This window comes from Triturus cristatus, chromosome 6, assembly GCF_964204655.1.
Source record: "Triturus cristatus chromosome 6, aTriCri1.1, whole genome shotgun sequence".
NCBI lineage: Eukaryota > Metazoa > Chordata > Amphibia > Caudata > Salamandridae > Triturus > Triturus cristatus.
Window position 1 is genome coordinate 1253713561 of NC_140589.1, and position 16420 is coordinate 1253729980.

At 47.4% G+C, this 16420-nt stretch overlaps 1 protein-coding gene across 1 annotated transcript in view; it reads left to right on the forward strand.

Annotated features, from left to right (window-relative positions):
- Positions 1–16420, forward strand: part of TSLIG3A (tRNA splicing ligase complex subunit 3A) — a 481344-nt gene that overhangs the window by 404183 nt on the left and 60741 nt on the right. The window contains exon 7 of the mRNA XM_085612194.1: positions 4835–5002. Coding sequence (XP_085468320.1) covers positions 4835–5002 — 168 coding nt within the window. The remainder of the gene's footprint in view (positions 1–4834; positions 5003–16420) is intronic.

Genomic DNA, 16420 nt, shown 5'->3' on the forward strand with positions numbered 1-16420 from the left:
TAGGGAGATTCAACCACCAAATGTGGTCTGATGTTGTGCCATACCTCAATTTTTTGCCGGACGACAAAAAGCAAGAAGCAAGAAAGATTCTACCTGAAGGGGAAAGGTCAGCATTGGAAATTATAGACATATCTATGGATTTTGCCTCTAGGTTTTAGGCAACTAGCTGGAGCAGCAGTTCTCCATCGCCAAGGAAGGCTCAAGTCTACCACCTTTCGTCCTGAGGTACAAAGTAAGATTTTAGACATGCCGTTTGATGGGGACACACTGTTTGGCAAACACATTGACAATGCCTTACAGGAAATAAAGAAAGACACAGATACAGCTAAAGCTTTAGGAACACGCCAGTATATGAAGACCACCTTTCCGGGGGCCTGTGGCAGAGGATCTTATTCTTTTCGAGGGAACTATCAGAAATTCCAGCCACAGACATACCAATATAGATATGGCTATCAACACCAGCAGTCGTATAAAGCCCCTCCAGCTGCTGCTTACTCCAGACAGCAAAACAGAAGAAAACAACCCCCTCAGGCTAGGGACAGTGAAAACAGTGACACCTCCCCAGCACCTGCAACAATTCCGCTATGAACCAACCCCAATGCTGCAAATATTTCCTTACATTTCGACCAATAGAGAAAAATCCCTTTGGACAAGTGGGTCCTGGACATAGTAAAGTATGGTCATACCCTAGAATTCGTGAAGATCCCACCGCCTCATCCACCTCTGAAGAGGCTTCCACCTCTTCTCAAACTTCAGAAAAGAAGCCATGGTTATGCTCCTGAAAGGCGCTATAGAAGAATGGGCCTCACTCTCAGGTGAGAAAAGGTTTTTATTCCCATTTCTTTCTGATAAAAAAGAAGTCTGGAGAGTGGAGGCCAATTCTAGACCTCAGAAAATTAAACACATATCCATGGGTTGACTTTTGGACTTTCTGTAAGAATTGGGTACCTACTTAGGTCTGGCGCTAACTCAGAGCTTTTGTTTTTATGAAAATTCTCTCTCTTCTCGTCTCTCCCTCTCTCTGTTTGCTTCACTATGAGTGACGGCATTCTGCTCTTTCTTAAGGGGCATATTGGCATGCAAAAATGTTTTGTTCAATGCCGGGAACTACTGTGGCAATGTGTGGTTTTTGAGACCAAAAATATGTTTTGCTTTTTCCAATGTTGGTTATAACGATGAGGGCCTGGCAGCTTCCACAACTATAAAGTTTTACAAAAGCCATGCTACACACAAATTGACCAAATCAAAAGGCTGACCAACAATGTCATACCTATTGTCTTTGCTAATGTCTGTTTATTTTCATGTCTCCGATAATTTTGTTGAAACTGGTTACACTGATTTTCCATTAGGAATATTTTTGGGAAAATACTGGCATGCATCAACTAATTTTACTGAATGATGCTTCACAGTAATGGTACTTAAAATTTCCCAGTAAGTTAGAAAAATGTGTTTGTCTTAGTTGCATTTTTTAAAAATAAACTTTTTATTTTGAAAGCAATGAATCATCAATCTTGCTTTCAAGCTTTTGCATATACTTGCATATAATCAGAGAGCATTCTGGAAGCTTGCTACATAGCCTCTTATTGTTAAGCTTTGCTAATGCGTGTACACATTTTTATCCTGGAACCACTGTCGGTAGTGCAGTCTAAACTTACAACATTTCCTTAAAGCGCTCACACTAATGATAAAGGCTTGGTATCAATACATCATAAATACAAATTTGAAAAGCATTAACATAAGGGCACAAATATTACCTTAACTGCGGAGAATGCTGTTCTCTGATCCTTAATAAGGTACTGTAATCTGGCAGCCAAAGGGTTTGTGCTGCAGAAGGTTGGACCTACTTTTCCTAACTACAAAATAAAAATGAAAACTTATCATTTACCCCAAACAATATGTCCTGGCCGTCGAGCTATAGGATTTCCACACCCCTGCTGGTGTCTAGATTTTCTAACACTACAAGCATCTCTACTCTTCAAAGTCTCTTGTTAAACATGCATCATTTAAATACCTACTTGGGCCCTGAAAAAATTCAATACAGTTAATTAAACTTGCATCATAGTGACATAGACATTTTGATAGAGGCCAGCATGCTATCCACAATAAATTATTATGTTCTGTTTTGTTCATGGTGATATGTTAATCCTTTTCTTCTGTCAAGTTGTAGGTTGTGTGTTCTGGTAGGCCTGTTGGTGCTTTCAACACAGCTTGTTATGAATAGGTTGCTTAATCTCACAACTATTCTGTGACATGTTATGGACATTGAATTGGAAAAGTAAGTGTTAGAAATGGGGGTTTCTATTTGGCAGAGGTAGGTAGCTTTGTCCAAATAGGGACCCTTGCTTCTAGTCATGTTAAGGGGATACACTCCTAAAATAACCCCTGCTCACCCCATTGGTAGCTTGGCATGAGCAGACAGGCTTATCTCAGAGGCAGCGTGTAAAGCATTTGTGAACACATACAGTAATACAGTGAAAACACTACAAATGTACACCACACCAGTTTAGAAAAATAAGTAATCTTTATCGAAACCAAAACAAGACCAAACAACAAAAATCCACAACACAGTAATAAAAATATGTCTTTCAGATGTCAGAAATAGTTCAGTTCAAAGCAAATTGCAGATGCGGCACTTGGATGCGTCATGCAAACAAACAAAATGGGCTGCAGGGAATGTGATGCATTGGTTCCTTACGCTCAGGGAACGTGATGCGTCGGTTCCTTGCTCTGGGGGAGGTGATGCGTCGGTTCCTTACTGCAGCGCAGGGGAGGTGATGTGACGGTTCTTTACCAGAGAGGAGGTGATGCGTCAGTTTCTTACAGTATGGGGAGGTGATGCGTTGGTTTCTTACTGCGTCCCCCAACGATGCGACAAACTTTGCGCCTCAATGCGACGGTCCAGAACGATGCGTGAACTCTTGCAGCTGCACAGCAGGCCTCGCGTCGAAATTGGTGCAATGTCAGACTTCAGAGATCGGTGCGCTCAATGCGGCGTGCTGCGATTCCTCGAGCCGCAGGCAGGCGCTGCGACAATTTCTTCGCCGATGTGTCGGAAACAGGTGCGGATGCGTCTCTCTTCTCGAAGTTGCGTTACTTTTCTCAGCGGCAAACAGCCTCCAGAGGTCCAAAAAGACAGCAGGCACCTCTGAGCAAGTCAGAATTCACAGCAAGGAAGTTCAGGGGAGCTGGTGGTGAAGTCTTTGTATCCCTGAGACTTCAGAACAGTAGGTAAGCTCAATTTAAGCCCTTGGAGATCTTCTTCAAGCAGGGGACACAGCAAGTCCTTTTCTCCTTTCCTTGGCAGCAAGTAGCCACTGTAGACCAACCCCACACAGAAAACAGCACAGGGGCAGTATTCCTCCTCAGCTTCTCTGGCTCTTCTCCTTGGCAAAGGTTCCTCTTGATTCCCAGAAATGATCTGAAGTTCTGGGGTTTGGGCCCCAATATGTATACTACAAAATCTTTTGTTGTCAGGTGGCAGAGAAGCCCTGTGCTTGGTAAAAAAACGGTTATGTCCTCTCTGGTGCAGCTTCTGGCAGGAGGTGGAGAACGCATTGGAGAAGGCAGACCAGGCCCATTCAGGTGAAAGGAAATCTCCTCCCCCTACTCTAAATGCAGACCAGGTCTATTCAGCCCAACCCTGACTCATCAGGCTCTCTGGAGCCCCTGTCATCCAAAAGCCAAACATGCAATACACAAACCTAGCAGAGGCACACTGGATCGCTAAGCAAGAAAATACCTACTTTCTAAAAGTAGTATTTTCAAACACAGAATTTAAAAATCACCCTCGCTAAAAAATGCATTTTAACATTCTGAGTTCAGGCATAGCAAACTATATTTTCCCACCTTGTTCCCAGGGGTAGTTATGTTTATAAGATGTTATAAAGAAACTCCCCATTCTATCCTATGGGAATAGGTAGCCTTGGAATAGTGAAAAAAGAAATTGTCAGTAATGCACAATCAGCAGGGCATGTCCTACCTTTCACATACACTGCACCCTGCCCAGAGGGGTACCTTGGGCCTACCTTAGAGGTGACTAACACGTAAGAAAAGGCAAAGTAGTGGCCTGGCAGGTGGGTGTACTTGCAGGTCGACATGGCAGTACCAGACTGCACACAGGCTCTGCAATGGCAGGCCAGAGTTACATTTACAGGCTGCTTATGTGGGTGGCACAATCAGTGCGGCGGCCCACTAGCAGCATTTGATTGCCAGACCCTGGGCACACACAGTGCACTATACTAGGGACTGACTAGTAAATCAGATCAGCCAATCATGGAAATACCAATCCATAACAACACTTTACAAAGGGAGCACTAGCACTTTGGCACTGAACTGCAGTGGCAAAGTGTCCAAAGCATCTAGACCAGCAAAATGGAGTCCAACACACAGCAAAAACACAGGAGGCATAGGCAAAAAATGCAGGGGATACCCATGCAAATGGCGCCAGGTCTAACAGTAAGTAGCTGCTGCTTTTCCTGTCCCATTTGCCTACTCACTGCTGCTGATCTGTGGCTTGCAGAGAGATGATGGTGATGTATGGAAGGAGGAATATGCTGTTCAGCCGCAGTATGGCCAAGAGACGTGAATCATTTGCGCACGATCACAGGCGCAGTTGGGCTTTTACTTGTGTAGCTACATGAAAAAGGGTTGAAGAAAAGAGTTGGAACTATAAGAAGGAATAAAGAATCTTGTGATGCATTTCAAATCTTTATTATACCTGAAATGAATATGGTTACATATTTTATTTGCTCTCTTGTCACGCATGTGTTTTCATAAGAACCAAAATAGAAGTTTATGTGAGAACACAATTACATATATTTTCCTTCCTCAACAGAGCCAATCGGAAAAACTGGCGAAGGTGTATCAGCCCAAAAGGTCAGCCTTGTTTAACAAGTGTTCTATTTCCGTTGCCCACCTACTGGCAGCAAGGCACGATTTATCAAAAATTTTGAGAACTAGCAGTGGGTCTATCCGAGAAAAGTCTGCTTGTGCAATCAATAAGGTATGCATTCTTTGACCTAAAAGCCATGGTTTGTTTGAATTTAATATTTTTTTAAGTCTAGTTAGAGATAGCTGTAGCTGACTTCAAAGAGATTTTACTGTCCATTGAGAAGAAAGGACAAGTGATCTGGTCTCCACGTCTAGCAGTTGGGTGTTGCATCAGCAAAGAACTTTGGGAAAGTCAGCAAGTTGAAAAGGCAAGATCAATTGGCTTTCCCAGTGCTGTGCATATTATTACTCTGTGTTATGTTGTATTTGTATGGTGCACAACTCATGCTTTTAGATTTGAGTGCCGCTTTTGACACCGTCTCCCACACCATCCTTCTTTCTGCCTTGAAGTCTGTTGGGATCTGTGGCTCCGCACTTGCTTGGATCTCCAATTTTCTTTCTGATCGCACTTTCCAGGTCTTCTCCCCCTCTTCGGTGTCCACTGTTCATAATTCCCCGTATGGTGTCCCCCAAGGTTCTATTCTCAGTCCTTTGTTCTTCAACCTTTATGTTAGACCCCTTGCTTTTCTTGCCGAACAGTCCGGACTATCTATTTTTTCGTATGCTGATGACACTCAAATCATTTTCTCTTTCTTCTAATCAGCACTCCCCCTCCTCTTCTCTTCGTTCTGGGCTTACTGACATCGCCAATTGGATGCTGACTAACAAACTGGAGCTGAATGGCGACAAAATGGAGCTGCTCCTGTTCGGGCCGGACTCCGCTCTCTGGGGCCCGCAACATTGGCCTCAGCAAATGGGACCATTGCCGGTCCCAGCAACAACAGCACGCAATCTCGGGGTCCTCTTTGACAATCAGTTATCCATGAGGCAACGTGGTTAAAGTCTCAGCCACCTGTACTACCATCATCAGGTGGCTGAGGAAGATCACATGGATGCTTCCCCAAGACACCCAGAAGTCAGTGGTCCAGGCCTTAGTGACCTCGCGGCTGGACTACGGTAATGTACTTCTTCTGGGTGCCTGCAAGGAGGTCTCCCGTAAGCTTCAAGTGGTCCAGAACATGGCTGCTCGTTTACTTTGCAATCTGCCTAGAACCACCTCAGTCTCCTCTTCCCTGCGCAGCCTGCATTGGCTGCGCATAGAATCTAGGTCCAAATTCAAAGCTCTATGCTTTATGCACCGTATCAAAGCTGGAAAATCACCTCACTATCTATCCACCTTAGTCCATCAATATTGTCCCTCCCGCACTCTCAGATCCTCCACTCAATGCAGATTCTCTGTCCCCCGTTTCAAGCGTGCTAGAGTTGGTGGGCGCTCTTTCTCCTACTTGGCGCCCTCGCTCTGGAATTCGCTTCCCATCCCTTTGCGGTCTGAAACATGTTATCTTAAGTTCCGCAAAGGAGTGAAAACCTGGCTGTTCTCTTTGTAACCTGTTCCTTGCACTCCTGTTTGCCCTCTTTTACTTCTGTTCTCCTAGCGCCGGGAAACCCACGGGTAGCTGCGCGCTTAATAAAGTCATGTATAATAATAATAACTTTCCCCAGAAGGTATTCTGGCCCAGGAGCTGTATGCACAAAGTCATAGTCTGAGCTAGGTGAAGAGCCAGGTTTTCAGTTACTTGTGGATTTCAAGCACTGAGGTGGATGCTCTGATGTGCAGACGAAGATCGTTCCAGGCTTCAAGAGCGAGGTAGGAGAAGGCACAGCTGCCATATCTGGTTCAGCACATGTTTGGGGTGGGGGGGAGGTTCCGTGCAAGTAGGGGTCCGACTGAGTACGGGCTTCTGGTAGGTTTACTGGAGTTTACACAGTTGTTGAGGTTCATGGGGCCAATGTTGCCGAAGGCTCTTTATGCTTGCATAAAGAGTGGTCATTGTGCTACCCTGGGTGTACAATAATATACAGGGGTGTGGCTTGGCAGTCAAGATGACAACCGCCTAACTCAAGAGCTCTGACCTGAGCCCGGCTATATCTCATACAATCCTACTGTTGCTGCCTCTATCTCAAGCTGGATGGTGGATCCTGATGTTCGGTGGCACATGGGGTTCAGTCTAATGGTCCCCAAGACACACTACTTTCACCGTAAACGGACCCATTCCCTGATGCAGTTTGGGAGATGGGCCTACAGCCCTTGATTGAGTAAAGAGCCCGTGACCCACATCCTTAAGGAGCCTTCCCGCGGACCGCGGGGGTTCGGGAGAAGACCCCATGGTGACCCAGGGCACAGGATCCTGGGGACTCAAGCTTGGAGCATGGCGGCCTGTGGCACCCACCAGCACTGACAGCAGTGAGCCTTGGCCCCAGTCATGGATGAACGGGAGACTTGCCGCTTACGGATGTGCCATGTCTGAGGGAAGGACTGGTCTAGTAATTCTCGCTACCTCCCGGCCTAGCTTAAAGTAGTCATTGAGGCCTGAGGTGGAAGGGCAGGGTGTTGCTGGGGAGTCAGTCGGGGCTGTCTCTTGCAGTGTTTCGTTGTAGGAGGATCCTGGGGTCTGTGGCTGTGGGACTGGCGCCTGGGGGGCCATGCACAGTGGCGGATGCAGGCTGCTTGAATTCTCCTGTCCCCTCCCCACAAGTCTGAAGCGAGTGAAGAAACTGACGCCTGCTGCTGCCGCCCCCTGTGGTTTCTCTCAGCTGGACAGAAAAGGAGCGTCTTGTGGCTGGCGCTGCAAGGGAAATGGGCTGCTCCTGTAGACTGTGATTCCATGTTATATTTGCTGGCCCCTATTCTCCCGGTGATGGTGACCTGCTTGGAGTCCCGTGGATCTGTTTGATCTTTCCTTGTGACCCCTGTGCCCTGCGGAGAAACCCCATTTTGGCTGGATCACCAATGGTTTCAGGTGTGTTCAATTGCTAGCCCCCGGCGTGGTAACGGTAGAAATGCTGGTTGCCTCTGCCCAACCTGACACCACTATTAAAGCAGGTGGCTCTCCCCTTTCAGGGCACTGGTTTCACTGGGATTATCTGACAGGTGACTGTGTCGACTCCCACCAGACAAAGCCATGGTGAAAGACAAAGTAACACATGCATATCACCAGCCTAAAATTGGCAAAACTTCTCAGGACAGAACCCACATAGAGAGAAGGTGAAGAAATGGGGCGACCCTTAACTGGGGTGAGGGTGCAACTGCAATTTTAGTGCCAATTGATCATGCTAAGCGTGCGCTCGAGACCTGCATAGGCAAGGTAGAAGCAGATGTATTATTTCTGCAATAGGACCTGCGTAATGCCGTAGTCAAAATTACTTAACCAGACAGCAGGATTGGAGAGCTTGAGGGTTTGGTGAGAGCCCTGAAAAAAGAGGTGCACAAGCCCTCTTTCTCAAACCACATGTTGTTGGACAGGGTGGTGGTTGCAGAGAACAGATCTCACCATAACAAGATCCACTTGGTGGGCTTTCAGGAGGGGTTAGAGGGCACTCTACTGGAACAATTCACTCATCCTTGTTTGTGCTCCTTCGGGGGGCCAGCTGAAGAATTATCACCATGCTTCATCATGGAAAAGGCACACTGGACCTTGGCTGTATGCCCAATGCTGCCCTCCCAGACCCTTAATTTTAGGGACCAAGATGTCATACTTCAGATGGCTAGAAAGAAGGGGCAACTCTTGCATGACTCTATAGTAAATTAATGATCTTCCCTGACTATACTAGGCTGGCGAAGGGACTGCGCCAATCCTTTCAGGGCATCAAACAAAAGCTGAGTGCAATGCAGATGGACCTTCGCCTGATGTACCCGGCTAAACTCAGATGGCAGGCAGTCTAAGGCCTTCTTTTTTCAAAACACCAAAGGCGGCCTTGGATAGAGCAACTGAACAAAACCCAATCCACATTGGTGGTTCACTTGGTCCTCGGGCAGCCACTATAGAGAACCCATCACAGTCAAGACACCAGAAACAATGGAGGGGGTGCCACTGGCACCCTATGAACCGGGAGGTTGCAGATTGGCAAAACCAGGACTGTTACAGAGACTGATTCAGTTGTGGACACAATGGTAGCCAGCAGAGACTCTCTCATAACTGTATGAATGACACTCCGGGGTCTAGTGTTGGGTGGTATATGCTCACTCCGTAGACTTTTATGACTCTAACCTGGCCCAGGCCTCGACTCTTTTGCAAGGGCTGTCTACTACATATACTATTTATGGATGAGGTCTGTGCATGTTGACTGAGACGGGGTGAGGCCCTCACATTAAGCAGTGAGGGCATTTGCTTCATTACGATAGGACTTTGCACCATGCTTCCTTGGTGTTAGTCTTCTTTGTGTATTTTTATTATTTGAGTTCTAGTTCTCAAGGTACATTTTAGGGCATTCATATTATATAAATACACAGTGGATCTTGGCCTTTCTGGCAGGAACCTCCTGTGAGCTACAGACCTGTAGCTTATTGTTGATTAATTTGTTGAAGTTTTCTCCCGGGACAATGCTTAATTATGTCAGTATCTGCTCATCACCAAATTCCCATAGGCCCCAAGCTCAGATATATAATAGTTGAAGGCTGATAGGTTTAGAACTCCTGTTCCCACTTGTCTCAATATTGTCACCTGGAATGTTAAATAATCCTAAATGGAGTGCTGTTCTTAAACATGCTAAGCGCTATGAAGCAGATGTTCTCCTCTTGTTGGAGACACCTTCTGTGGAACAAGTGCCCCTTCTTAAGCACATAATAGCTTTAGTAGCTCCTGCCACTGGTTTTGCTAAAGGTTCTTGAGGAATGGCAGTCCTCCTTCAGAATAAACTCCCATTCATGCACACACGTGTATGGCATGAATCTCACGGCAAACATGTGGTCATTACTGGGATACTGTGGGTTTCTCCCTCCTCTATTGTTAATGTATATGCCCCCCACTATCTTTCTACTTGAGAACCTCACCTGTCTGATCTCCTGACTGCCAGAGGGCCGACTAGGGATAGGTGAAGACTTTAATGGTGTCATCGACTGAGAACTAGACCGAGCTCAACCTCGTAGGGTAACTTCAACTGGCCCTACACTGGCGGCACGCTTCATGGGGTCAATGGATTTGTGGGATGTTGGTACAGGGTCCATCCCTGTGTGAGTGGTTATACCTTTTACTCTGGTTTGCAAAGCTCCTGCTCTAGGCTTGTCTATGTCATGGTCCCCGAGGATAACACCAAATATCTGCTAAATATGCCAACACTGTCACTGGGCCTTTCAGGTCACTCTCCTGTTAAACTGACTATGACTGGTGCGAAATGCCGCAGGATGGGTGGTTAGAGTCGGTGGGCCTAGTTGCTGACTGACCTAGATTTTAAGACACACCCCTACTCACGGAAGCCGGGCAATACTTTGAGCAAAATACTTTATCATATGATTCAGGACTACTCTCTGGGAAGCCAGTAAGGAATAAATGAGAGGCCGAAGCATCCGCTTTTTGATGGGTAGACATAAAAAGTGAATATTGGAGATTACCAGATTAGTAATAATTCTATTGCGGTTGGAGGGTCAATGCCAGTCAACTCCAGGCTAAACTCTCCTATGCAGTATTGGTTAGTACAAAACTAGAATCGGACAACTGCTGATGGGAAATGCTAGGTCGGCATGGCTATTTACTCAGAGCCGGGCTTATTGATGGAACAATGAATCATCTAAACTATTACATTGACTATGTAAACATAACGAGTCCCCCAGATACATTATCATGATTTGTCGTGCTGATGGCCAAATGTCAGTGGGCCAGCAAGTCATGTCAGAATTCTCCTTACATTACTCCTCCTTCTGCCAGGCGCGACTCACCTGACCCCTCTACACTGACTCAATACAAGACTTTACAATCTCTACCCTCTCACCCGATCAGAGAGCCCAGCTGGAGAAGAAGATTACTGAGGAGCTGGTGGAAACCTTTTCCCAGCTTTAAGGAGCAAAGTCACCTGGTCCAAATAGATGTCCCATTAAATTTTTCAGACTCATGGCCTCGCATTCCAACCCCACAATTAAGGCAATGCTCGAGGAAGTGCTGGAAATTGAGGTCCTGCCACATGATCTCTGAATGGCTGACATAATAATGATTCCTAAACCTGGGCCCCCCACGGTCCTGTGTGCATCTTATCGCCCTTTTTAGGTCAAGCATTCGAGACCTCGTGTATATACTTTAGTATATACTTATATGTAATTTGTGGGCTCTGGAGATCAGCCCTAGGACTGGTCTGCTTCCTCTTAGGGACTTTTTTTTTCTGTTGAACTGCCTCTATTTAACTGTCTTGATAGAAAACGACCAGTTGAGTTCAGTAAAATACCAGAATGGCTTTCTACTTATTTAACTACCTCTAGTTAACTGACTTGGTAGAAAACGACCAGTAGAGGTCAGTAAAATACCAGAATTGCTTTCTACTGAGGGACTTATTTTGTAAAAATATTCTGGCAACTACCTCTATTTAACTTCCTTGATAGAAAACGACTAGCAGAGGTAGTCAGTAAAATACTAGAATCACTTCAGCATTCTCTAGATTCCAGTCCATAAAAATTGTCTTCCACGAGCACCCGTCAACAATAATATTTTTTTCAAATCTTGTATTTTCAGTGATATGACCACCGTAGGCCCTGATTTTATATTAAAAACAGAGCTTTGGACTATACCATTTTGTGCTGAAAGGCAATATTTCTCTCCATGTGTTCCCATACCTGGCATGTCACGAAGTTTGGTGCTTAGTTTCCCTCCATTTTAAAGACCAGTAGATGTTTCAGCACCCAGGCTAATGTGCTGCATAGCTAAATACATATAAGGTCCAAAAGGCGAGACTGGTTGCATTGTAAATGCTTGTTAACGTAGAGGTGAAGCTGATCACCGAGGTCCTGGTAAATGGCTTGCTAATGATAGTTGACTCACTGATTCATAGGAATCAATGTGGATTTATGCTGGGACGATCCACCTGCCACAACATCTTCAGGTTTCCTATGCATTGACTGATAGAATCCATGGCTCCTTAGAACTCCTCATAGGGGACCTCAAAAAGGCCTTTGTTTCAGTGGCCTCGGATTACCAATTCTCAATGCTTCAGAAGGCCAACTTTAGAAACCTATTTATACACTCTGTCCACCTCCTATACACTGATCTGAAAGCCAGAGTTTGGCTCGGTTCACAGCTGTCTTAGGAGTTTTCTGCAGGAGGCGGGACAAGACAAGTGCTCCCCTCGCTGTTACTGTGTGCAGTGGCCATCATGGCCCTTGCAGGGTGGCTCCACATAGCTGCTCTGGGGAGGGGGTTCGAGTGGACGGAAGAAATGTCAGATAGTCTCACTAAATGCGGACGACCTTTTAATATTGTTAAGCAAGCCGTACAAATCCTTCAAATTTTACGTATCTAAGGTGAGTCCCTCGCACCAGAAAAACCAGAGGAGAGGCCGCTCCTTCCTCGCAGCCAAAACCTGGAATGCCCTTCCGCTCCACCTCAGACAGACCGCATCGCTTCCCATCTTCGTAAGATACCTCAAAACCTGGCTCTTCGACCGACCCCATCCTTGATGGACTGGAGCCTGCAACCCCCCAACCCCCAGCGCCTTGAGACCCTTACGGGTGAGTAGTCTCGATTTAATAAATGCCTGATTGATTGATAGACTGAGTTCACCCGTCGCACTACCAGCTTTGCCAAATTAACTGCCTATCCAATATGATCGGGACCGGAAGATATGTTCTGGGGCTCATCGTGGACATTGTCATGGAACAGATTTAAGTAGCAACACAACCAAACACTTCACCAAGTCAGAGAATAGCAAGTCTTAAAGCAGTCAGATTTATTGCTTACCTGACTGGAAAGCGGAGTTCCAACTACTGATAACACTACATCTACTGGAAATGGTTTAGGGAAAGGCAGTGGGGCATGTAATCGACAGCCCCTGTCTTACTTACACTCCATCAGCCGTGTCTCGACCTCTCCTTGGCCCGACTCTGTCAATGAGGCCTCAGCACCTTAAGCTGATATGGTTCCCACATCTTCAGACCATAGCATAACAGTATGTCGACAATGCGCGCACTGCCGGCCATGAGGACATTGGACCTGCAAAACATTAATTTACTCTAATCTGCCTGGGCCTAAAAACTGGTGCTACTTTAAGCGTTTCTTCGCTACAGGCTTGTACTGTATAAAAGTGCAAAAATAGACAACCAAGAGTTCGAGGCATGTAGGCTGCTGAATTCATATCTGTGCATAGATCGCCGCCTAGTGTTGGGTCCGGATGATTGCACATTGTTGTCCTGGAAGAGTCTTCGAAGTATCACGAGACAGGTGACTCCTCCCCTGGACCACAGTGCGCATGGGCATCCTCTCCATCCTTAGATTGTTTTTTTCCGCCATTGGGTTCGGATGTGCTTATCTGAGCTCAAGTTAGGAAAATTCAGTTTAAGGCCAAAAGGCCTTTAGTTATCGTCGGTACTGTTCCGTGTCCACTAGTTTCTTTAGTGCTTTAGCACCTTCTTCCAGCTTTTCGGATCCGCTTGGTCCGAACATCAAACTTCGATCGACGATGGAATCGAGGACTCCATTCAAAAGGTGTCCTTTATGCCACGCGAAATACCCACACATCGACGTCCACCCGGTATGCAACAAATGTCTCTCACCGGATCACGATGAGTCGAAATGTATGGCCTGTGCCCGATTCCGCTCCAAGAAGACTCTCTGGAATCGACGGGCAGCGAGATTGGAGGCGCAGCAATCTGCCGCTGCCCCAACCAACATCTTTAGCACCGAAGACGAGGACGCCGAGAGCGTGGAAGACGTAGACTCCAGCCCCGCTTCCGAACACGATTACCGATCGGAAGACGACGATGAGGTGATCTTTCAGAGAGAAGAAGTCGTCGAAGAGGTAGGAGACTACGATGAGGCCTTTGGGGCCGAGGAAGATAGCTCCAGCGAGGAGCTAGGCCCACCCGTCGATACGGAGGCCGAACAAATAAGTCGTCCTAAGGCTCCGGTCGAGGGATCGCCGTCGGGCCTTACCCGAGATCAATCTCACGGTTCTTCGGCCCCGCCTTCAGGCCCGGCCTCGAACATTTTGCCAGAGCCATTATTATCGAAGACGACTGGATTACATCCAGCGAAACCGAAACCATCCATCGCACCAGTTCCATCGAAAACGAAAGTGAAACTGGTTGTGATCGGCTTGAAGGCCTCGAAGCCCTCCACTCCTTCGACGCCGGCAAAGGTCATCGGCTCCGACTGCGCTAAAAGGGATTTCGGTGCCGAGCTCACCGCAGCGGATACGGGTGCCGAGCCTAAGAAAAAGGCCCTCGGTCCCCACAAGGCACCTCGCCGTCTGGCACCGAAGACATCGGCCCCAACCACCAAGTCTGCGTCGACGTCTAAAACAGCGGCGCCTGCCAAGTCATCGACTCCAACAAGCGTCGATACCTCCCTTCGGATCGATGACCTCATGACTGCAAAAAGGTCGGGTGCCGCTTCGACGCCTACCTCCAAGGTGCCGACTGGCTCCAAAGAGCCATCTGCGTTCACCGTGCAACAGGTCTCGGCATCGTTGCAACGCATCAGAGAACGGGCAGCCCTCCACTCTACGCCGGGTCCCGACACGCACAAGGCTTCGAAAGCACCCTCGGCGCCGACCAACATCACGTTTGGGTTGCCGCCGCCCACGGCGCCGAAACTGTTCGAGATTCGGACACGTGTCCGCCAAACACGGTCCCCATCCACAGGACAAACAGATCTCGAGCCTTCACAGCCTCAATTTATCGACGCCAACACTGGTAGGCTGATTCTCCGCAAGCGGAAAATCACACCAGAGAGGGGATTGGACTCCTACAAAATTCCTCTCAAACACAAATTGCCAGCAGGGTCAGAGCCAGTGCTTCATGAACACTTTCAACCCTTCCATCAGGATCCACCGTCCTTTTCTCCTATGCCTTCAGAGGCAGACGCAGTAGAGGACTATGTAGGGGATGATACCACCTACCCTGGGGATATCGATCCTGATGATCACCTGCAAGACCCAGATCAGGCATGGGATGACCCCACAGACCAGGGTACCGCACCCGATACCAATGACACGCAGCTTTATAACATCAAGACATCTCCCACAGAGGACACTGCTGCCTTTAATGCCCTCATAGAACGGGCTGCTGCCAATCATGGAGTAGAACTCCATTCTGACTTCTTGGTGGACACTTTCGCCTCTTCCGAAAGAACTGTCAAGACTCTGCCCATGTTAAAGGGAGTTCTCAAGCCTGCAAAAGACATTTTTAAAGAAACAACCAGGACGCGGGTGCTAAACCCCAGGATTGAAAGAAAACACAAGCCTGCACCCGGAGACCCTATGTACATTAGGGGTCAGTTACCTTTGGACTCCATGGTGGTTGCTAATGCTCGCAAAAGAGCCCACTCACAAACAACAGGTGATGCTTCTCCCCCAGACAAGGAGTCCAAGGTGCTGGAGACATCTGGAAAACGAATTGCAGCGCAAGCAGCGAACATCTGGCGCATTGCCAACACACAGGCACTCCTGGCCCGTTATGATAGGTCCCACTATGACACACTAGAGTCACTACTCCAACATTTGCCAGATGAATATAAAGAGGCAGCGGAGCTCCTCATTAGAGAGGGACAACTCCTTACCAATGCATCCATCAAGTGCGCTCTGGATGCAGCCGACACAGCGGCGAGGGCAATCAACACAAGCGTCATGTTAAGACTACATGCATGGTTGAGAATCTCAGGCTTCAAGCCGGAGATTCAGAACAATATCCTAAATCAACCGGTCAACCCAGACTATTTATTTGGCCCTGAAGTTGACACTACCCTCGAGAAAATTAAAAAAGACACTGACACTGCGAAATCAATGGGGGTTCTGCAGACGCAGCAGTTTCGTAGTGGCTCCTTTCGTCGCCCTGGGAATAGAGGAGCAGCTAGAGGTCAGGGGTCACAGCAGCAATACAATAAAGGAGGCACACAAAGTACCTATGATAAAACCAACAGAGGTGGATATCGTGGCTCCAGCACCAAGGGCAGAGGACGTGGTTACGGCAACACCAGGTCCTCCCCCAAAAACAAACCGTGACGCCCTCTCCCTGCCCCGACCACATAACACCTGTCGGGGGGAGACTCCAACGGTTCCTGTCAGCATGGAAAGCCATCACCACAGACAGGTGGGTCAGGGACATTATCCAGCACGGTTACTGTCTCGAATTAACATCCACTCCACCCAACATACCGCCAAAGCACCGTCCTATGTCCGTATAGCACTTGGCATTATTGCAGCAGGAAGTGCTAAGTATGCTGCAAAAAGGTGCAATAGAGGTCGTGCCCGTCAACCAGCAGGGGACAGGGGTGTACTCTCTGTACTTCTTAATCCCAAAAAAGGACGGGTCGTTCAGACCTATACTAGACCTGAGACCCCTCAACCGATACATTCTCTCAGAGCATTTCCATATGCTCCCCCTACAGCAGGTTCTCCCGCTACTCAGTCAGGGAGACTTCCTAGCCACACTGGACCTAAAAGATGCGTATTTCCA